General features: G+C 42.9%; 2 protein-coding genes across 3 annotated transcripts; both read right to left on the minus strand.

Moving 5' to 3' along the window:
- Positions 1 to 665: 665 nt before the first annotated feature.
- On the minus strand, positions 666 to 10,707 carry LOC135986431 (pantetheine hydrolase VNN2-like). The gene is made up of 8 exons (XM_065630355.1): positions 10,625 to 10,707; positions 8,078 to 8,309; positions 7,843 to 7,973; positions 6,523 to 6,715; positions 5,631 to 5,922; positions 4,332 to 4,705; positions 3,994 to 4,164; positions 666 to 2,679 (listed from the first exon to the last, which is right to left on the minus strand). Exons 2-8 carry the CDS (start codon positions 8,288 to 8,290, stop codon positions 2,560 to 2,562), a joined length of 1,494 nt encoding a protein of 497 aa, XP_065486427.1. The 5' UTR covers positions 8,291 to 8,309; positions 10,625 to 10,707; the 3' UTR covers positions 666 to 2,559.
- Positions 10,268 to 22,674, minus strand: LOC135986432 (pantetheinase-like). 2 transcript variants are annotated; one of them, XM_065630357.1, is made up of 10 exons: positions 22,564 to 22,674; positions 21,869 to 22,053; positions 19,846 to 20,087; positions 19,611 to 19,741; positions 17,986 to 18,178; positions 16,136 to 16,427; positions 14,651 to 15,024; positions 12,743 to 12,913; positions 12,407 to 12,483; positions 10,268 to 10,741 (listed from the first exon to the last, which is right to left on the minus strand). In XM_065630357.1, exons 3-10 carry the CDS (start codon positions 20,056 to 20,058, stop codon positions 10,723 to 10,725), a joined length of 1,470 nt encoding a protein of 489 aa, XP_065486429.1. In that variant the 5' UTR covers positions 20,059 to 20,087; positions 21,869 to 22,053; positions 22,564 to 22,674; the 3' UTR covers positions 10,268 to 10,722. The 2 variants fall into 2 exon arrangements, with proteins under 2 accessions (XP_065486429.1, XP_065486428.1); XM_065630356.1 differs by lacking the exon at positions 10,268 to 10,741 and having other exon boundaries at positions 11,155 to 12,483.
- Positions 22,675 to 22,774: the final 100 nt, after the last annotated feature.

The following is a 22,774-nucleotide window of genomic DNA, read 5'->3' on the forward strand; positions in this document are numbered from 1 at the left end:
CATACTTATCTTATCCTTAATCCTATGTACCCTCTTAACCGCACTAAACTTCTGACTTGCTCAAACAAACCCGGATTCAGAAAAACTATCCCCATACGAATGTGGCTTCGACACGCTTGGGTCCGCCCGACTTCCTTTCTCAATCCGATTCTTCCTTAGTAGCAATCCTATTCCTCCTCTTCGACCTAGAAATCGCTCTCCTTCTTCCTCTCCCATGAGCCAGCCAACTTCCATCCCCCACTACTACGCTCACCTGAGCCGCCACCCTCATTTTACTGCTAACATTAGGCCTAATCTATGAATGGATGCAAGGAGGTCTAGAATGGGCAGAATAACAGAAAGTTATTCTTTCTACAAGAACAGAAAAAAAAAAAATATATATATATATAACAGAAAGTGCTACGGAGGTGAGCGACAGGGCGTGCGAGGAGGTGCAGTGCTGGGTCCAAGTCCGAGTTCGCAGCTCTTGCAACTCCTGTGTGGTCAGAGGGCTGCAGGAGGCAGTGGCCATCCCCCACACTAGGGCTCCCTCTTTCTTCCAGCCCTACCCCTGCTGGAACCGTGGCCTAAGCTAGCTCAAGGAGTGACCGTGACTGGAACAGACAGGTATCAAAGGTACCTCTGAGGCAGAGAGTGGAAAAAGCAGGATGCAACACTAGCAGGGAGAATCACGTTTTCAAGTTGAAAACCTTTTTAGGATCTTTCTCAGTACTGGAATTTACATGTCAGGGTAGCTCTCGCCTTTCTTGATGTCTCCTAGGGCAGACAGCTGAGTGAGCAGCACTGAGGATGGATGGGGAAGCACCATCACAGGGACTATCCCCAGGGCTAAGCTCCTCCTTCCTGCTCTGCTGCAGAGACACTTTCCACCATACGTGTCTGACTGTGCCAACCCCAGTGCAAACCAACAGACCTGACTGGTCAATGGGCTGACACTGCAGACTGTCATACCCATCATGCTCAGCCTCATTTGCCTTTCCCAAACTCTTGCTCCTCACGTGTGTGACAAAGAGCTCCTGGAGTACAACCGGCTTGGGGAGTGGGGATCATCTCCCACCCTTCAGCATGGCCATCTGAAATTCTGGACCCCATACCCAATATACACCCAGCAGTCACGTGGGATTAGTACTGCCACAGGTCAGCCATAATTGCTCTTGACTAAAACCTCCTCTGTTTGATGAAAGGCTAGTCTGGCTTCCAACCACAAGCCAGGTGCAAAAAGGGTGAAGTGCAGAACAAGCCACCAGCAAGCATGACCTAGAGGCCCTGCCTGTCTCAAATAACTGTTCCCAAGCAGTACAGTCCCTCCCCTGAGTACAAGCTCACCTGTTTTATTTCCAGGATGAAACAAGTCCTGGAAGGAACATCCGAAGTTGTGTGCTGAGAAGCGGAGCACGTGGCAAAACAGAAATCATGTGATTTCAACAACTTCTGGATAACATTTGTTGGTGTGCATGGTGTGAGAAACCACAGCACACTTCTCAGGGGCTGCATTTTGGGCGGCTCAGTGCTACGCATGGTGCAGGCTGTAAGCCAGTGATGTGAAGGGCAGTAGATATAAAAGACCATGAGATAAGCATTGGTGCAGTGACCAGTCCAAGGCATATGTGGTGCAAATGAGGTCTGTTTGCTGCAGAACATGACAAAAAGAATTCAGGCCCATGACTGCCAAGTTTTACATACCATTGCTAGAAGTCCCAGATAATGCCCATTTCTTACACTACATGGTAAAATATGTTTCAGGTACTAAAACATCGCCTACTTCCTATGTTTTCACAGTCTTGAAGAAATTTTCCAAATGCCCAGGAGAAGGTGCTGGCATACTACGTTTACACAGTAAGTCTGATCTGAAATGCATTGGAGCCAGCAAGCATCTGCCATGCACAAAGTGGTGTGAACTCAGAGAGATTGCAGAACTGAACATGCCGTACGGAGCTCAGCCAGACTCAGCAAGTGGGCGGATTGTAGGGGATGACTTTCTCTCTCTAAGGTTGCACCTAAAACCATTTCAAATCTGTTTTTCATTTCAAGTCCCTTGGTCGGAATGGGACTAAAGCCCATTGAGCATTAGGAAGGCCTTATTGATCGGTGTGTAAGACTGAGAAACATGGGTACTTAGTGCTTATACAGTCTAAAAACCAGGAAGAGGCAAAAGGGACAAAAAAGGCTTCCTTGGCAAAGATTTGTTCTGCAGCAAATTAGCAAACTTCACATTTCACAAATCTCAGTATTGGTCTTTTTTCTAGTGTCATCCTGACAATCTACATTATATCTTTGGGAAAACAATAATTTCTAATTAAAGATTTCATGTGACAGAGCATCCAAACTAAAAAAATAGTTGCACTGGCTCAAGCATTATTAAAAAAATATACCTATATCTAGGTACACAACAGAGTGATCACACTGCTTTCTTCTAAATAAACTCAACTACTGCTGCTGCTGAGCAAGATCGCAGAACAGGAATGATACAGGATAACTGCCACGGCTCTCAAGGAGATGGATCACTGTGGGAAATTCCCATCCTGTCTGTGGCGACTGTGTAACAGCTGAGGAGTGACGTTATGGGGAGGTTCGCAACGGATGTGGCGGGTCCTTTTCATAAAGCCTTCCAAAAAGCGTTGCTGTTACAAGTGGTTTTGATGTGCCATGTTTACTTTTCAAACGTCCGTCACGTAGCACCTAGTTGAAAAGAGAAAGAATGATACTCATAGTCCACTAACAGAGTAGCAATGTTGCATGGTACAGGAAGAATAGGCCTTAGATGTTGAATATTTTGATGCAGCACTTTTAAAATGCAATCATGAGAATGAAAAAAAAAAACCAAAACCAAAACCAAACAGAATTCTCTCTGGCTCTGCCATAGCTTTCCCACATTTCCGTGGACCTGGAAGTCTTTAAAATTTCCTTCAACTCCATCTTCAGGAAAAAAAAGATCACTTTCTTCACCTCATAAGAAGGTGAGAGCAAGAATAACTGATTTGTTACTTTCTCATTAGTTACTCATACATGGCGGCAAAAGTTATATATGTGTCTAGGACAGTAATTTGAAATATTTTTTGATTTGTAGACCCCAAAACAATCTCCAGATTGAAGTTGAGAATTTCAAGTTACTGGCCATATTTTGCTTTTCTTAGTTACTTTTTACAGATCAATTTGAAATCACTGTTGTTCATAGACTGTGAACATCTGCAACTTTTTAAGAGCCTCTGTTACAAACAATAAAGATGTATTTGTTAAGAAAATACATTTTCTTTTTAATTAGGCCATGATCATATTGTAGCATACCAATAAATCCTTTGATGTCTATGTTTTTACAGAAGTCCCATTCAAAACAAATATGCAGGATGGGCAATGCTTTTCCATTCTCTACCTTATAAATAAATTTCCCTTGTTTCCTCTAAAATTTTCCAGTCTTTTTCACTGTCTTCATCATCTCCTGTAAGCTATCAAATAGCTCTTCCAAATCAATTAAGATTTCATCTAGCCTCTTCCATAAATGTAATCCAAGGCTTATGAATGAAAACACGTTCTGGCAAAAATATATGATTTTTAAAAAACCCACCACTATGAGCCCCTCAAAAAATCCCTTTTAACATGTTTAACAGCACCGGATCTCTGCTATTATGCATGATAATCATTAATATTTTTTCTAACTTGGACAATTTATCAGAGTATTTGATTTCTTTGTTTCCTAAAATGCCCATCAGTAGAAACCTGTAGAAATTATCTCCTTGAAAGCTGCCATTTATACATTTGGGACCTGAAGTACGAAGGCTTATTTGCTAAAGAAAACACTGAAGATACTCTTGGCCTTAGCATTTGTATGTTTTTATCAGTAAGGATTAAACTAATTAATCAATTTAAATGTCCTCTTGAATTACAGTCTGCAGAACCAAAGAAAGAGTTTCTCGGATGGGACTTTGCTGCCATATCAATTTCCACTGCCACCTCTTGGAAAACCTTGTGTCAAACAGCTCCAGTGTGTCCCATTACCTCAAACTCCCCGGGGGCCAGCTGCACCCCACTGTACAAGACTTCTGGAAAGACATAGTTGGTGCCAAACGTGCCGCTGAGGGAGAACATCTCAAACTTGGTCTGCGCGGTCTCAACCGGCTGCCCGCACGTGTTCAGGTCTGTGCTCTTACACTTGAGCAGCGTGCAGATCTGCGGGGAGGAGGACACAGAAAGGCAAAATACTGCTAAGCTTTCAACAATCAAGAGCTGGACTTGACAGCAAAAAAGGTTTTCACGATGCAGGAATGGATGAGTGTTTTGGAATGGCTGGGATGTAGAAATATACAACCCACACTCAACCCTACAAAATCAATTACCTGCCAATGGTATTTTATGAGAGAACCGTGAAGCCCATCAAATGCACCCAGGACATAAACTTCATCTTTGCTCTTATTTGACATCTGATAGATCAAATGACAGCAGAGGTCTCCTTGACAAACTGTGTAATTTCCAGCTTCGTGCCTGAGTTCACTGAAAGTGAATATGTCCCGCCGGACAGCTCCTGAAAAAGTCTCATTTTCTCCTGGAAATTTCTTGATGCTTGTGGCATACGAGCTCCAGTTGACAGCAGGGGGGTAGGTGGGGGAAAGACGGGGGCGTGCGCTCAGCTCTGCCATCAGGAGACGTCCTTCCTCCGTCCCACCGTCGTAATGGTAGGCGGCAGGTCCTTCTGGTGTGAACAGCCCACTGCCTGCGGAGGACATCCCCAGACACCTGTCAGCCAGCTATTTTCAGTCAACACATTATGGAGAATTTTGGGAGAATTCTGAAGTGCAGAACCACCAAAATACCCATCACAGTGTGAAAAATTTACCTAAACTTCTGAGCCTAAAATGGCAATTTGACATTCAACTATTGGTTTTTATTTAAGAACTTGGGTTCATTTAAATGTAAATCAGAGCTCTAAGAGTGGCATATTTGCCAAAGGAGGAAACTATGAGGGTAATTACATTTCACAGAAGGAAACCCAGGGCCTGTGGCCTAAATTCAGCTCAGTCTATTTAGGGCAGGCAAAAATGTTCCTTCGTGGCTTTCCCTTCAGCTTTAGCGAAGAGTTATAGATGCAGCTACATAAATGTTTTCTCAGTTTACAGAAAAACAGACAAACAAAAAGCAAAACAAGCAAACAAACCCCACACCACAGACAGGAAATATCTATTCAGATTTTTTAAAAATTCTCTAATTCTTCAGCAGCCACAGAAATCTGAAAACATTTTATTCAATACACAAGAGGAATGTTCCTTTTGGTTTTATGTTATTAAGTTCTGTTTAAAACATTTTTTTCTCCATCTAACTGCTGATTGAATTTTAAACAAAAAATGTTGCTTCTAAATGAGAGGTTGAAAATTTAGGTGAAACTTTGTGCTATTTTTGAAATAAAATTTCACTTTTAAATTATCAAAATCTAATGTCATGGACTTCTAGATTTTACCTCTTCCAGAACATTCAATACTTTCTTGCTTGAAGCTATTCACTACATTCAATACATCATCAAGAAGATTTTTAGCCTAATTGAAGCACTGTTTTACAGACACTTCACTATTTGCAAAACATTTCTGCCTGCTTCTGAAACCAGTACTCTGAAGACAATATCTGTTTTCCCAAATGCAACTCACCCGTCATTGACATGTTGATATTGTGAGTATTTGCTGAAAGCAAATTGACACCCATGCCCATAGCCCAGGCAGAGTGAAACTCAACCGCAGTCAGAAAGGGCAGGACGTTCATCCAAGCTGTTGGGAAAAGCACCGTGTCCACCTGCAACTCGCTCACCAGGACCACGGCAGGCTCATGGAAAAGGATGTCAAAGCACGTGAAAATGCCGAACTTCCCAAAACGGGTTTCAAAGGTGACGGCTTCCGGCTCTTTCGGGTAATTAAACTGAGTTTCTCCTCTAAACAGGTTGTACTGCAGGTTAAGAAAATGGCATATTAGAAACTAAAAATAAGGCAAAATTATAAACAGCTACTTTTTGTGTCTGAGGTAGGCTTTAAAGCAAAGCTGGGGACTGAGACACCCAAGCTGGCTGGCACAGCAGGCTTGCATCTATCCAGCCAACCCTCTTCCCATGCAAAATGAGGTGGCTGTGCCCCAGCTGCCTCCTGGCAGCAACGCCCAGCCAGTAGTAACTGCTAAAATCTGCCAAGATATCACCTGCAAAAGCATTATCTGGCTTGGCTAAAACTGCGCCAAGGACCAGCTAACATATACCGAGTAGGGAAAATTCTGTCACTGCTTCTTTCCCATTTACTGCCATAAATGTAGCCCTTGGCTCTTTGGTATCCGACATGGTCTCTGCAGCTGCGGTGCTCCTGGGAATAATGCCTGATCGATCAAGCACTTGCCTGCTTTTCCTTCTGGCCATCAGATCCTTGCATCAGATCATCCTGGATTGGCTGTCACTTTATAATATTGTAAAATTATTGTATAAACTAACTGAATTGGTGTCAGTAAGATGAAAAATATACTCATAATCAATGACAGGGTGATGTTGAAGTGCTTCCTTACCTTGTGGTAACGAGCCACCAGTTTCCCCTCTGGGTCAAAGACGACATCGGTGTTGTACTGATAGTGACCATCACTGGGGCAGCTGGGATCACTGGAGTTACACAGCTTCTTGTCCCCAATGTTTGCAACAACATAGATGGAGTTATTCTTGGCCATGCAGCTGAGTCGCTCCTGCACTGGTGCTGGGGCAAATCTAAAGCGTTTTTTGTGAAATCACAAGAAAAGGAAAAAAGTAAAGAGAAAAAAAGAAAAAACAAAAAAGAAAAAGGAAAAAATTTTATGAGTTTAAGTTCAGATGTGGACAAAATGCATTCAGAATTACTATTGCACTAACTGCATATCCCTAGGTGCAGAAAAAGGGATAGATAGATCAAATCATAGTTTCTGTTCATTTTCTTCTCTGTTCATAGAATCGTTTCAAACTGCCAGTCTCTTTTAGCTTTAAAAAATGGTATCCCTGCATTCTTCTTTCTTGTACCCTTAAAAATTTTATTTTCTCTGTGGATATAATTCCCAGCTAACACACATACAAACACATGGACAGTATCAGAAAACAAGGGAGACAATAAATCAGTACACAGACATAAACTTGAAATAACTTCAAAAAAAAAATATTTTCAGGTACATCTAAGCCTTGATTTCAAAAGACCTTTTTAAGACTCTTCACCCTGTTTAAGGAATCTGCTCATAAGCCTTTAGTAAAAAGTGGCCACAGCATTTTCAGAGCTGAGAACTCCTGAAATCTATCTTCATAAATCTTCAAAAGAAAAAATCATGAAAGTTTAGCTTAAAGAGGAACTTGGTCCTCTTGGTATCCCCTGCTGACACACATTCAGAGCAGCCCTGTGTAATGCAGCAGACTGTGCAAGTGGCTGGATTTCTAAAAGGTACTTCTTTCAGATCTAGAGAAATATTTTGTACCATTTCATTTAGAAAACACCCAGCCACATGAGCTGAGGACTGAATCACCTTATCTAATCTATGCATCTGACATGATAATAAAGTAAGTTACAGAAGATTTTCACAATAGATTTGAAGTGACAAAGTTTTACGTGTTTTAAAAATAATTATTTTGTCTAGAATTTCCTCATTTTCCTCCTTTTGCATTTTGGAAAAATGAGACTATCTCAATGCTTTTTACCTTGCGTATTCCCATTACCATTTAATTAAGAGTTCTTTTTGATGCATTTCATTTCTATGCTACTTGGGATTTTTAAAAGATGAAAAAAAATCTGCAGTTGTTAGACATTTATTAGTAGCAGCTCATGACTCCATGAGACACTAGACTGAAACCATCTAAATCACTGCAGAAGGAATCACCTTGTGGGGTCGGTGCAGGGAATCCAGTTCACTGACGGATCAGGGATATCCTCCAGGTAGGGGTAGATGGTTTCTCTTGTGAAACGCCAGCCATAAATGCCATCTTCAGGAGTCACAATGATGCGGGCACCCTGACAAAACAGGCTCCGTTAAGTATTCACCCATCAACAGATACCCAGGAGGGCCATCAGGAGCAGAAAACACTCAGTAACAATGCTCACAATACACCTAGTACCTGCTGGGCGGCTTCCTTGATGGCTCCTTCCAAGACATCCATGTTTTTGTTCATCAGGGCCAAAGCATCATCAGGAGAAACGGGCTCATCCGTGGGATCTGGCAGGATGACAGCATGCTCATAGACGGCTGCGATGAAGGTGTCGGAGGCCAGGGCCTGAAGAACGGCAAGTGCCAACGCCGCAGCGTGCAGGAGAGGCTGGGAAGGGAGCATGGCTGGAGCCTCGCAGCTCCTGGATCAGGCAGGGGGAATATAAACCAGATAGAAAGAGGAGGAGCAAAGACTAATAAGTTTGCTTTGGAAATAACCTTCCGTTGAGTAATCTGAGAAGGTACAATATAGTGCTGCCAACAATCAGGACATTTAGTTACAGTAAGAAGAAAAAGAAACATTCCTAGGAAGTGAATCTCATTTCCAATTTGAAATGCTGTAAATAAAAGGTGAACAAAAGGCTAAGAGGGCACGTCTGAAGGCACGCTGATCTATGAGGGGCTCTGTCTAAGGAACATTTGCACACTCCGTTTTTACATCCCCCTCCAGGCGTACAAACCCATCCCGGGGCAAGCCCAGACTCCTCTGGTTAGGGCATACTACTCCATATAACCTTACTGCACATGGCTGCCATCAGTTAAAAATTCAGCCAGTGCTGAAGGCAGAGCACCCACATAAGGTACAGCCCCCATGCTTCTGAGCGTAGCTGACTCATGTACGCTCATGAGACACGTGGTCCTGCGATGCCTCTTGTCTTTGGCCAATGGTTTATTACAATTGTAACAGGTGCCCTGGGAGTATCTTTCCTCCCGGGCTCACACTGCAATATAAACCAACCCTTGAAGGGCGCTGATCTCTCTGCCTAGAGCTAACATACTTGCTTGTTTTGCGAGAAAGAATTAAACAAAACAGATGATTTTTTTTTTTTTACTATTTTTGTTACAAAAGGCATTTTTTGCACCATAAGCCATTTAAAATTAATCATACAATGCCATTTTTTTCTCATGGAAAGCAAGTTTTGTATATTATTTTGGAAATAGAACATTACTACTGTAGTTTCAGGTGCTTCATAAAAAAATCTTTGCTAGAAATTATAGTATGTCTGTGAGGGTAAAGGAATACAAACTGGCTAATCATTTAGCACTCAGCAAGAAACCAAGGAAAATATTCCTCATCCCGACATCTTCCTCTTCACTCTGAAGTCTTATTTTTGTCCGTCAACACCAAGGCCTCCTCAGGAGAAACTGGCACTTCAGTGTCCTCGGACAAGACCACGTTGTGTTTGCAGATGGTTGCAATGCAGCTGTCCAGGGCACAGGCCCCCAGAGCACACAGCGCCAAGAGCACAGCAGAGGCACAAGCTTTCGGAAGCCCCATGTCTGGTGTCTGGATGTCACCCAAGAGGAAGATGGGGGCAAGCAAAGACAGAGGCCTTTATAATGGACAGTCTTGCACAAAACCTGGGAATTCCCCAGAGTATCAGAAAGCCGACACCAGGAGATGCAACCACCCTGCCTGGAAAGTCTCACAACAAAAAAAGCAAGGGAGCTGCCAGCATTGAGCAATTCTGCCTTACACCACTGACTGAGAAGCAGCTGAAGAAACACCTCGCTTGCCAGATTTACAAACTATTCAGGCATGGCATTGCTATAGTAACGCAGTTCAAGGCAAGCCTGGGTCATAGCAGGAAAACAAGCCAGAGTTTGGGAAATCTCAGGAAAGACCAGCACAGACACATTCCTGGCCAAACTCAAGAGTGCGGGTTGCAGGCAGGGCTGCAGGAGGCCAGCCCTGAGCTCGGTGCTGCTGCATGGGCACTACCTGTGCCACCCCAGCTCAGGGCTGCTCTGACTTAAGAGTTGTGGGGCTTTTGGGGGCTGGTCCACATCACAGGGGGCTGCCAGGCAGGCCGTTTGTCTGAGGAGACCTGCCAGCACACAGCTCAGTAACTGAGCTCTGAAGATCTCTGGTCCCCAAAGGTCTTTTTTGGAAGAGCATCCTGATTGGGAGCCACAATTTCTAAATTTTGCTTACTGCAACCTGATTTCTTACCGCTACAGATCACTCCAGTGGAAATCTTGAAGCTAAAGCTGCACATGCACAAAAATCACTTGTATCTGGTTGCCAAAGTTGCCTACCTTCTTCGGTTCTGACTCAGCTGTCAGTAAATGAAACACTTTTTTGCTGCGCTTCCCTTGCAGAAGTGTTTATTGTTATCGGTGGTTACACGCAGCCTTGTCTTCATACAGACTGAGTTGGCATGTGGATAATGGGTAGACTTGCACAGGATAACTTTTTGTATGCTTGACTTGCTTCACACAACAATGCATTTCACAATACTTGTTATGCAATCTTAATCATAAAAATAATTTAGTGACATAACAGCTCATGCCAGTCTTCTATAGGAAAACACACAACATACAAATACACCTAAATCAAACCTCAATGGCCTTGAACCAAATCCTGAATTCAAAATACCATATTCAGGGTTGGGATTACATACTACTTGCACACACATTCCTTTAGCCAGAGGACCGGTATCAGCAGTGAACAAACCTGAAGGAGACACCTCTCAGCTCTGAGACTGGCCACACGCTCCCCCTGAATCCCTTCTGCGTTGCAAGATGAGACCTTCTTGTGTGCCATAGCCTCCGTTAAATCCAGATCCTTTCCCTGGAAGAGAGTTGTGGTATCACCCACCAGGTTCCCAGGGGACAAGTACAGTGTCTGTGCTGAGTTTTTACCCATGGGAGGAGGATCACACCACATGATCGCTGGCTGGACTGACATCAGTCTGTCGTCAGACAGTGACTCCAACAGTGAACAACCTTTTAAGAGAGGGTGCCTCTAGCAGCAGTGATGTTGAGCTTCTGTGAGTCAGAGTACATTGGCTGTGACTTTTGATAAACATGTCATTATGTTAGACATGACACTATGTGTGAGGACCTATTAGTACCTATTTACATTTGAAAACAGAAAATGTCATATGGTGCACAGAACTGACAATCAGTGCTGGAGTTTGGATAGTATTTGTACTCCCAAAGTCTCACCAGCTCCAGAAGTACACAGGACTGAGGACCTTGAGAGCACTATGCTAAGACCAGGAATAGTGCCAGTGTGAGGAAAAGGAAGGAGAAATTAGACTAATAGGGGTCTCTGACAGTTCTTAAAGACACAGCCACAGAAGATGCACATCTTTATACACTCATATGCTGAAGAAAGGTCACCAGGGTCCAGCAGCAGCAACAAAGCACAAGTCACTGGGGGATAAGAGGAAGCAAAGATATGAGCAGTGTCTTCTCACCCAGAGCAGCTGGTCTTAAGTAGAAATCTAAACTCCCTAACTCCTAGAGCAAATTTATCTGCAGGGCAGCACTATCTGGCATTATCATGAAGGACCAAAGGACAAGGCTTATTTCACATATGTTGGTGTTATATGACCAGAAGGAGATAAAGAAGATGGGAGGGAGGAGCTGCTATATGTTACCAGGTCGTTCGGTGACCTCTTTACTGGGTGCAAGCAGTTCCAACACCGAATAGCATCCAGCAGGTATTGACAAGCTGTTGTTCAGAACTGGCAAGCAGAATACTTTGGGGCTTCAGTTCCAAGTTTTGGTTCAATAGAGATTTCAAATAACTGATGATTCATGTTGAGTTCTGACCAAGAAGTGGTAGTGGGTTTTGTTTCAGGGTTGGCTCTTTGATTGGAGTCCTTGCTCAGTCTCCATGATGCACTATTCCGTGCTGCTATGTGCCACCCAGCGTGCACCAATGGCATAAAGGCAATAAAACCAAAGCAACACATACAGGAAAAAAAATGTGTAAGTGGGGTAAAAGAGCTGACTTGCATATGCCAGCATAAGTAGTTGTATTTCAGAGACAAAGCATTATTGAGATCTTTTGTACAGAGTGCCCACAAATCACATCTTTCACTATTATATTTACTTATAATAATCTGAAATTATAAAATATGCAATGCTCTATTTTAATAAGAATGCATCCTCTGGTCTACAATACAGGTTTTCTGAGAGTTAGAAAAATAAAAATCCAGAAAACAGAGAGAGAAACACAACTGCTGGTTTTGACTAATAAAAGATTAGTAATCTTATGATATAGAAGTAGATACTTCTCAATAAATGGTAGCAATCAGATAATATTGCTGCATTATTACTAAACAAAGCACATTGAGAAGAAGCTTGTGCAACTGGAAATAAGAAACATAATTGGGATTGTTTCAGTAGAAGATGCTGTATCTCATTTAGACATAAGATTAACAGTGTACAGCTTCAGTTATAGTAAAATCATGGGAAGGGTGGTTGTTGTGGATCCTTTGCGTACCACCGTCCAAAAAGCGTCACAGTGACGATTGGTTTTGTTGGTCTTGTCTTACTTACAAAGCGTCCATCATTCAATACCTGATTGAAAAAGGCAAGAGAAGGACATGATTAGAGGAGTACCCATATGAACATGATGAGAGCTCAGAAAGATGTGACAAAACAGGAAGAAGCTATGTCAGATCATCTCTCTTACTGAAACTAATGACTTCATTAAAAGGTATTTAATAGATCTGATTATTCATTATGAGCAAGTTCACTTTGGCTGTTTGGAGACAGTTTATTCTGTTACTGTCCCACAGAGAACCTAGCATGACATATCTCCAGGGTGTCCCATTACCTCAAACTCCCCCAGGGCCAGCTGCACCCCGCTGTACAAGACTTCTGGAAAGACATAGTTGGTGCCAAACGTGCCGCTGAGGGAGATCATCTCAAACTCGGTCTGCGCGGTCTCCACCGGCTGCCCGCACGTGTTCAGGTCTGTGCTCTTGCACTTGAGCAGCGTGCAGATCTGCGGGGAAGAGAAGGCAACAACATATTTAGCAAGATGGAAGCATCCCCGTAGGAAAGCCCTGTGTTGTCAAAGCTAGTGTGTGTCAGAGCAGGTGACCGCCACTGGATCTCTTCCACAATCTTTAAGCAACTCCTTGTTAGTTGTAGCTTATTTTTTCACTCCTTGATCTGTCTGGGGGTATTCCAGACCTGCATTGCCTTAGTAGTTAGAAATCAACTGTTTCTGACATAAGTGCTGCCAGAGCACCTTACTGCATCCCTGAAGCCCAATCCTGTCACTTCCACTAATTCTTCCACTTGCCAGTTCTTTTGTTTGAAGGCTTCCTTTCCCACAGGTCTTTGTAAGATGAGTTTGTGAATGGAAATTTTAGGCAAATGAAGCAAAGTCCTCCTCATGGGTATGTTGTGCAACTGCACACATAGGTCCTCTTACTGGTATTTGTACACGTTGCTAATGAATATTCATTAGATGGCTTGGTAGCCCATGGGAAATCTGAACTTGATTTTCTCCATCCAACTCCTGGTGAATATATGTCAAGGTGATGAAGTTAGCATCCCCTGTTACAGTTTTGTGTTAGTAGTTACAGCACATAGAGGAATGGAGGAATGACAATGTTTTCCTTTTGTCCTTAGAATTAATTGTCCAGCTGCTAAATGTTTATGGACATCATGAAGAAATATTAAATAGGACTAGCATTCCTCTGAAGATTCAAAGGATGTTGGCTGGTTTTGCTGACAGGTGATGGAGGAGTCTTTTTATTTGTGTCAGATATTGGGGAATAGAAGAATTATATTTGCAAACATCAGAAGTTCTATTAATCAGCAAATATGGTATTGTGTTGAAATGCAAATAAGCAGAGATAAAAGGAATAAATTTGTCTCTGTATGTTCTGAGGAAATGAAAAAAATACTGAGGAAAAAAGGAAGAGTAGAAATTCCTGTCTTCTCTAGAAAACTCAGTACTGGTAGAGACCATCTGGCAGACCATCACTCAAATTTTCCGAGCGAGCTCACCAAGAACTGAATTTGTTCAGTTTACCTTCTTAAATGTATTAGATGGGCTGTTTGCTGACTAAGACCTCCCCCCATATCCTGGAGTCTGTACCAGCTGATATGCAAAGGCTGTGTTGACAGACAGAAATAAGTAACTAAAAAAAAAAATAGCCTTCTGGCACAGTAACTTAATTATTAAGGCAAAGAAGGTTTTCTAATATGGCTTTAAGAAAATTCAACCAGGATGTAACTCACTGTTTTCCCAAATATTGGATTAAAAGAGAGGAAGAGTGGACACTTCCTGTCAAATTCACATGCCATTTCAGTACACTTCATTGCTATGATTTGAATAATGACAAAAAAATAACATCTCTGTGACTCTAAATTATCAGAGCGTCTCATAAAGATAGACATGATCAACTGATTCTTTAACAGCACGTTTGATGAAGATTAGAGAGGAGATTCAGAACACTTACTACAGATGGTCACAAAAGAGGACCTAAATTTAGCCAGTGTTACACACCTAAAAAAATAATGGGCACACAAGACCTCTCCACTGCATTTGTTGGATTTAATGGTAAGCAAGCTTGGATGTTTTAGCAAGTAATTCCCATTGCTAACAAACAGGACACCAGGACTCCAGAATATACGAAAGTCATTGCCTTTTTTCCCCACAGAACTGAAAGGTTTCTCTGTGCAAAGAAGTTTCCCAAAAGAAGTACCCCCTCCAAAGAATCATTACCTGCAGATAGTATTGTCCTTCAACAACATGAAGCCCATCAAAAGCACCCAGCACATAAACTTCATCTTCTCGTTTCCCTGCCATCTTGTAGCTCAAGTGACAGCAGAGGTCTTTCTGGCAAACAGTGAGATTCCCCTCAGGCTTAGTGAGCTCAGTGAAAGTGAACCGATCGTGGAAGATGAGTCCTTCAAAATCATGGTCATCTGGTGAGAATCTTTTGACACTTGAAGCATATGAGCTCCAGTTGACAGCAGGTGGGGAGGCAGGAGAAAGGTGAGGGTGTGAATCAAGCTCAGCAATGAGGAGGTGACCATCCTCAGTTTTCATATTGTAGTAGTATTTTCTGGCTCTGTCTGGTGCATAAATACCGCTCCCTGAAGAAAGCACAATAGCGAGTCCAAAATGAATAAAAACATTCATATTGTCCTTTTAACTGTCTCTACTGCTAGATTATCCACAATTTTGTAAATATTACAGAAATTTTAGTCTCACGAAATGTGACCATTAGCAGCTCAGTACATATAGCTCATGCTTTAGCAAAAAATAGCATTTATTTTCCCAGGTGAGGTCTGCTTAGTGTAACCAAAAGCAGGCTATGTCATGTTATGGTTGTGTTTATGGCCTCCCCAGTTCTCTTTTCTCCTGTATCCAACAGAGTTCCTTGAGAATTCCTTTATTCTCAGCTAATTGATGTAAAATGACCATCCAGCAATTAAGACCATCCAAACCACAACACAGGTAAGTATCACAGGCCCATCCTGGTGAACACAGAAGGTGATAGCAACTGTCCAGCCCTGTTTACACTGATTCCTCCCCATATGGGGAATTCACACCTGAACAGTGCCAAGTAACAGAGGGGAATCAAAGATCTGTCATACCCATCACTGCCAAAGAGCCATATAAAAGGGACATAAAACAGTAGCCTGTCAGGCACTTCAAATGAGAAACCCCAAGCCAATACTGTGGTTTCATCTAGAAAATCAGTGCTGCACTCTTAAAAGAAAACGCAGACTTCTTAGCAGCACTACTGCAACAGGTCTGAAAATTTGCTTTTACCACGTTTCCACAGCTGTGTTAAATATAGCTGCAAATAAGCCTTTCATTTGGCCAGAACAAATGGAGCCATGTACATGGTTTACAAGTACAGTTACAGTTTGGCATTCAATCACACACTTAGAGGTGGAGAGGAAAAGAGCCTAAGTTTCAGGAGTTTCTACTCAGGTAGAAGCAACAGTAACTTACTACTCGTTTAGAGGCATTAAAAGAAAGAAAGGAAAATTCTAAGAAGCTAGGGAGAACACCACAAGTTTTGCTGTGCCTTCTGTGGCATCAGTAGGGACAAGATTTGTCAGGTTTAAAATTTGGTGACTAGACTCTTCACCTTCCAGATAAACACATTATATTCCTCTGCAAAATCACCTCGCAGAACAAGAAGTAAAGATTCATGGTTATACAGACTCTGAAGACAGAGTGGGAATTAATTACCTGTCATAGACATGCTGGTGCGGTGTGTATTGGCAGCTAGGAAGTTGACACCCATGCCCATAGCCCAGGCAGAGTGAAACTCAACCGCAGTCAGAAAGGGCAGGACGTTCATCCAAGCTGTTGGGAAAAGCACCGTGTCCACCTGCAACTCACTCACCAGGACCACGGCAGGCTCATGGAAAAGGACGTCGAAGCAAGTAAAAATGCCAAACTTCCCAAAAGGAGTTTCAAAGGTGATGGCTTCTGGCTCTTTCGGGTAATTAAACTGAATTTCTGACATAAATAGATTATACTGTAGCAGAAGGAAAAAAAGAGAAACCAGTTAAAGGCACCTACTGCAATATCCTGGAGTAACTCCCTGAAATTTTTCAGAATGACAAGACATGTTTTTTAAGCTGTGTTCAAAGCCTTCACATCTAGGAAGTCAGGCTAAAATTATAACACCACCATAGTGCTCAAAAGGTAGATACGGGGAGACACATATTGCCCTAGGTTCTTAGGGATATGGTTTAATGCTAGAGTTAGGTTAGGTTATGGTTGGACTCAATGATCATGAGGGTCTCTTCCAACTGAAATGATTCTATGATTCTAGCAAGTTGGCTGCTTTCCTGCCTACAGTCCGCAGGTCTGTTGGTGTCATCCACCTGCAACTCCCATAAAAATAATCTTCAGTCTCCCCACCTAGTTTTTAATTCTGGTGACCCGAAAGACACACAGAAGATAATAATGAAGAGGAGCATGGAGGATCTAGTGCCAAGAAACAGGACTGGCAACCTTGGTGTGGAGATGCACAGAAGGACTGGAAGCCCACAGCACCAGCAGGAAGCATGAGAAAGTAGAGGGTGACCACAAGGCAGAGAAGAAAACAAAGGCAGTGCTGATGGGAAAAGGCAGATGATCTCAGCCAACAGAAAAATCCAAGTTTGCAACATTCTCAGCTTTTCAACATTTTCATTCTTCCTTCACATTCACCTTTACTAAGAGTCCTTTAATCTCCAGGTGGCCTGGACAATAAACACATGTCACTGAGCCAAAAAGTAGGTTCAAGTTTGCTGAACTTGTAACTTGCTGACTGGGCCACGCCAAGCTGATGCACAGGGGACCAGCCTGCCCAGTATCGGTGTCCAGCTCACCCAGTTTGCTCACAAATAAAAGTCTCAGCATAATCTCTGAAGAACTAGGTGAAATACTGGGGCCAATGTGCATTAAATAAACAACTGACTTAATTCTAGCCACATCAACATACTATCCAGCATATGACCTCCAAACAACTTTGATGAACCTTGCAGGTAGGTACATAAAATTGAAAGAATATACTTTAATTGGATACAAATGTTTCAATGCCCTCATCTTGTTTTATACTCAGCATGGGTTTGTCCAGATAATTTCCATTATGCAAAAACTGTGCTGAAATACCATCAGGGAAAAAAAAAAGTGGGGGGCTGTATTCCTTAAACCAGACTATTCATGCAAGACGAGATGCAGATGAATATTTTTAAATCCTGGAACATGAAGGTTTAGTCTGGTGAAAAGCTGGAGTTGAAAACTAAAGCTGCTAAAGCAGCAGAGTTTCCAGTAACAGGGAGTTAATGAACTGAGGAAGTCAACCAAAAACATATGCTGCTAAATTGGACCTTAGGAATCATTTTTTATTCCAGTCTGTTTCGAGAACTATGACAGCAAATGCAAATTTGGAGTCAACACATCACAGCAACAGAGATATTCTTTAAAATTTTAAACAGAAGCAAAAATCTGCCATAGGACAATGACTGGCATTTCATTCTCTTGCCAAACAGAGACATTTTGGAAGTAGTGGAAAAAGAGCTCCTGACTTTCCAAGGTCACTTTACCTTGTGGTAACGAGCCACCAGTTTCCCCTCTGGGTCAAAGACGACATTGGTGTTGTATTGATAGCGACCGTCCCTGGGGCAACGAGGATCGCTGGAGTTACACGGCTTCTTGTCCCCAATGTTTGCAACAACATAGATGGAGTTATTCCTGGCCATGCAGCTGAGTCGTTCCTGCACTGGTGCTGGGGCAAATCTAATGTATTTTAGGGAAAAGAAAAAGGAAAAAGACTAATAAAAATCGTGCTGTCAGTGGTGTCGATCACTGGAGTGCCGTCCTGCGGTCACGGCAGGGCAGGCAGGTACACAAAGTGGCTGTAGGACACACTGAGGCCACTTCCTGCACACTGGGGCAAGTCCTGGATCCCTCCCGTCAGCCTTCTGAGGGACACACTGCCCCTGGGCTGCCTGCCAGCAACCCTTGGCTCTGAGAACGTGCTCTGCAGCAAACAGATAATCCTAGGGCTGGGAAGTGGCAGGAGAGGAATCACACCCATACCAGGCCAGAAAGACAGCAGATATCCCCTGTGTGAGGCGGCAGTGTATATGGCTTTGCAAGGTGTGCAGGGGCCACACAGGAGGACCATCACGCACATGGTGCCAAGAAACAGGGCATGCCAGCTTGCGATGGCAGGCACTATATTCCCACTAGCTGCTAATGAAAACCCCGATTTAGAGCAGTGGAGAGACACACACGGAACACCTTCACAAAAACTGTGTGAAGAACTGGAATAAAGACCTGCTCAGACATGCTGCCACCCCACATACTCTGAAAGTCTCTGTATTTTAGCTACTCAGGTCTCAGTAAAGTCTCACACATCCTGCACTTCTCCGCATTCTGAATCTTCCTCTCAGGACCATTGAGGAATTACATCCTCACTGATACAATAACACGGTCTAAGAATCTCATGACTGAGGAGATGCAGCTGTGGTGAAAAAGGCCGACCACAGCTGTAGTTCTGTGGCTGAGCACTTATTGCATGCTGTATGGATCTAAAGTCCAGCACTTCAGGTTAGCTTGTCCCTGCTGGAACATGATGCTTGAATGACAGATCATGTTCCACAGCACAGAGACTATAGCAATTCAGATTTTATCTTAATTGTGAAAAACTAAGATTAAAAGTTTGGACTTTGACTACTGACCTCATCAATTCTGTTACTAGGTGCTCAGAAACTAGTTCTTGGCTGTGCTTTTGTTTGAATACAGCATTTGTAAAAAACAAAACAACACACATAAACCAAATAAAAACTAGTATTAAGAGTTTACAAGCAGTTCTGTTCAAACAGAGCAAAAAAACTGAAAGCAGCATGAGAAGCAGCATATTCTGGCACCAAAGCTTTTCCAAGTGCAAGAAAAGATGTCTCCTCTACATTCAGGAACCCAAATTCTGTATATTGGTTGAATTTCTCTTTAATTAAAAAAAAAAATTTAACAGAGTGGGCTCCATCATCAATTAGTCATGGACATGCTATATATTTTATTATGCAACTTGCCTTGATCTGCAACTTTAACTGAAACTTACCCTCATGTCAAAAGCATTAGCAGTTGTTAGACATTTATTAGTAGCAGCTCATGACTCCATGAGACACTAGACTGAAACCACCTAAATCACTGCAGAAGGAATCACCTTGTGGGGTCAGTGCAGGGAATCCAGTTCACTGACGGATCAGGGATATCCTCCAGGTAGGGGTAGATGGTTTCTCTTGTGAAACGCCAGCCATAAATGCCATCTTCAGGAGTCACAATGATGTGGGCACCCTGACAAAACAGGCTCCGTTAAGTATTCACCCATCAACAGATACCCAGGAGGGCCATCAGGAGCAGAAAACACTCAGTAACAATGCTCACAATACACCTAGTACCTGCTGGGCGGCTTCCTTGATGGCTCCTTCCAAGACATCCATGTTTTTGTTCATCAGGGCCAAAGCATCATCAGGAGAAACAGGCTTGTAAGTGGCATCTGGCAGGATGACAGCATGCTCATAGACGGCTGCGATGAAGGTGTCGGAGGCCAGGGCCTGAAGAACGGCAAGTGCCAACGCCGCAGCGTGCAGGAGAGGCTGGGAAGGGAGCATGGCTGGAGCCTCGCAGCTCCTGCAGCACTCTGAGTCAGAGACAAATGGTGCAAAAGGATCATGCATAGAAAAGTGGGACAAAGTTTAACTTTGAAGTAAGGAGGAAGTGTTGGTCTGTTAAAACATTACCTTGGAATCAAGAGTTGCTGGTGACATAATGGAACGTGTAACAGTACACAGTAGGGATGTCGCAACTCAGTGAGACTAAAAAGCTGAGCAATGCCAAGAATAATTGTGCCAGTAGAAAAATAAGTTTTTAAACCCATGGCTAGAAAGAATGGCCAAATTTTTTTGTTATTTTACTTTTCTGTTGATTGCAATAGATTTTTGCTATTAACATTTTGGCTCAGCTCTGATACTTAAAGTGACAGGTGGATGCATGACGCCTTGAGCTAATCTCTGAAGTATGAGTGGCAAAACCGAGGGTCTTAAAAACCATTTGCTTTATTCTGGTATCTTCATATTCCCCAGTTCCTGTGCTATCTGCCATTACATGCATCTTCCTTGTTAGAGTTTCTTAAGACCAAAATCATTACATTAGCATCTCACTGCAGTTAGATGTAATACACTTAACACACCAGCAACAGAACTGTTCTTTGCATTTTTCCCAGTGGTTCTCCCAGTCACTTCTGTTTAGCTGTACATCACATTCCAACAGCCTTCCATCAGAAAATACATATGTGGAGAGAATCTTTTCCTCTGAAATCAGGCAGGTAAGCCACCAGCCAAGCCATTAGCTGAGTACCTCGTTGCCCAGCTGCCACTTGCCTGAAGCGAAAGGCAGGCAAGGTCACCAGGTGCAGCAACATCCCTGCTCCTCTGCTCACCTTTCCTGTTCCCAGGAACATGCTGTGTTTTGAGAAGCCTTCGTTTTTAATATTTTAGTTCGGTTCAAATGCATCTTCCTGTGACATTTTCTGCTTTTGACATCCTGATATTTGCAGTATTCTCATTTGGAAAAGATTTTCTGAATAGTGGGAAGCAGAACAGGCTGCCTACCCTCAGCCTACAACAGACTGTCACTGCAGAGCTTTCTCTACAGTATCTCCACAGAAATGTTGTGGGTGGATAGAAGCACCAGAGAGTTCCCTGCAAGAGTGTTGCTGACCAAGGGTTTCAAGCATTAGGAACACTGATTTACATCTGGTAATGTTCACCTCTATAAGTACTTCTCTACATAGATGTATCTCCTCTAGGTACATCATGCTCATTCAGGAGCCTTAAATACAAGCCTTTAGGAGGCTGCAATCAAGATTTCAGTGATAACTGAAGTAAAGTAGCTTAGAAGCCTTTCCCCCCACCCTGCTTTTCTTATCAAATGAAATATGGCTTGAGTCACCTTAACTGAGGTTAGGGGAGGGAGGAAGCAGTAAACACTCCATTTAGCAACAACTAGGAAAATAGCCCAGAAACAGGACTACAATGGCAGGGCTGACCAAAAATACTACAAGTGCAGGGGCTGGGCACTGCCCCACAAAGTTCAAGTCATCACGCTGCCAGGACAGGGGGTCTTCTGTAGCATGGTGGGACGGAGGCATCCCTGTCTGCCTCTTTTCCAGCTGGCACAACTGCCTGCGGAGCTGAGCATTCACCCAGGAACAAGAAACTAACTTCAGTTAAACAAACCAGCCTGCCGTATAAAACTTAGTGAAACTACAGCGGTTGAGGCTATTCGTGGCTGTGGGAAATGTAAGAGGAAGCTTATCCTAGAGCTCCCTCTGCTTTTCACGCCTCCATCCTCCCAGTCCACTGTCCCCACTCCTCTCCTGCACTCTCCCTGGCAGAGGATGGGCGTCATCTGAGGACTTACTTTTGCGAAACAGGATGCAATTTGATGCTAAATCGGCTTCACTGTAGAGGTAAGTCCATCTTCAGATTGTGGTCCTGCTCCTTTCCTTGTGCTACAGGGGGCCGTGTGGAAAAATACTTGTTCAAAGGGTTAATCTTGCCATGGAGAAGCCTGTGTGAAGGGTCACACCTGCAATCATGGAATCACTGCAAAGCAGTGAGGACAGGCAGTCAGGGGTGAGGAAATCAGAAGCCAGTCATTTTTAGCAACAGCACATAGTTATGTTGCTTAGCTGTAACAGGACACCATGTCCTAGGGCACAGATGTAATTGTAGGGATACAGTACTTTTTCTCCACAAACAAGTGAAGTATTTTCCATTTCTTCTATCGTATGAATAGTAAGAGCATTACAATTTAATACATTTACAGACTAAAGCTTTGTTTTTACAACGTTGACTTTGTTCAAAACCAACGTATTACGCATTCTGCAAGTCTATTCTTTTATTGTATTGGTCAGGTTAGATGTGAACAATGCTTTTATTTCTAAACAAACATGCAGAACAAGCAACAGAATTAATGGTACATAAAAATCTTAGCAGCGCCACCCAAAGTAATCCAGTCCACTTGCTTAGAAAGTACAGTCTGCAGTGCCTGCACCTGCACACATGTAAGTGCATTCAATCTCAAGCTGTTTGCCAGCCTTTCCCAACACTTACCTGTACAGTCCAGACTCTCCTTTGCATCAGCATGAGTAACCATTTCACTGGGAGACAGATATGCTTCTGAAAAATTGCTCATTTTGAGAATTTTTTTATGGATCCAGCTGACTGCTTGAAAAAGGTGGCACAGTTATCAATAGTTTTGAGGAAAGGAAATTTTCTGCACTCTGAAACTGTGGACAGAAAGATTCAAATAGTCTCTCCCAAC

The sequence above is a fragment of the Caloenas nicobarica genome, chromosome 3 (genome assembly GCF_036013445.1).
Source record: "Caloenas nicobarica isolate bCalNic1 chromosome 3, bCalNic1.hap1, whole genome shotgun sequence".
NCBI classification, from domain to species: Eukaryota; Metazoa; Chordata; class Aves; order Columbiformes; family Columbidae; genus Caloenas; species Caloenas nicobarica.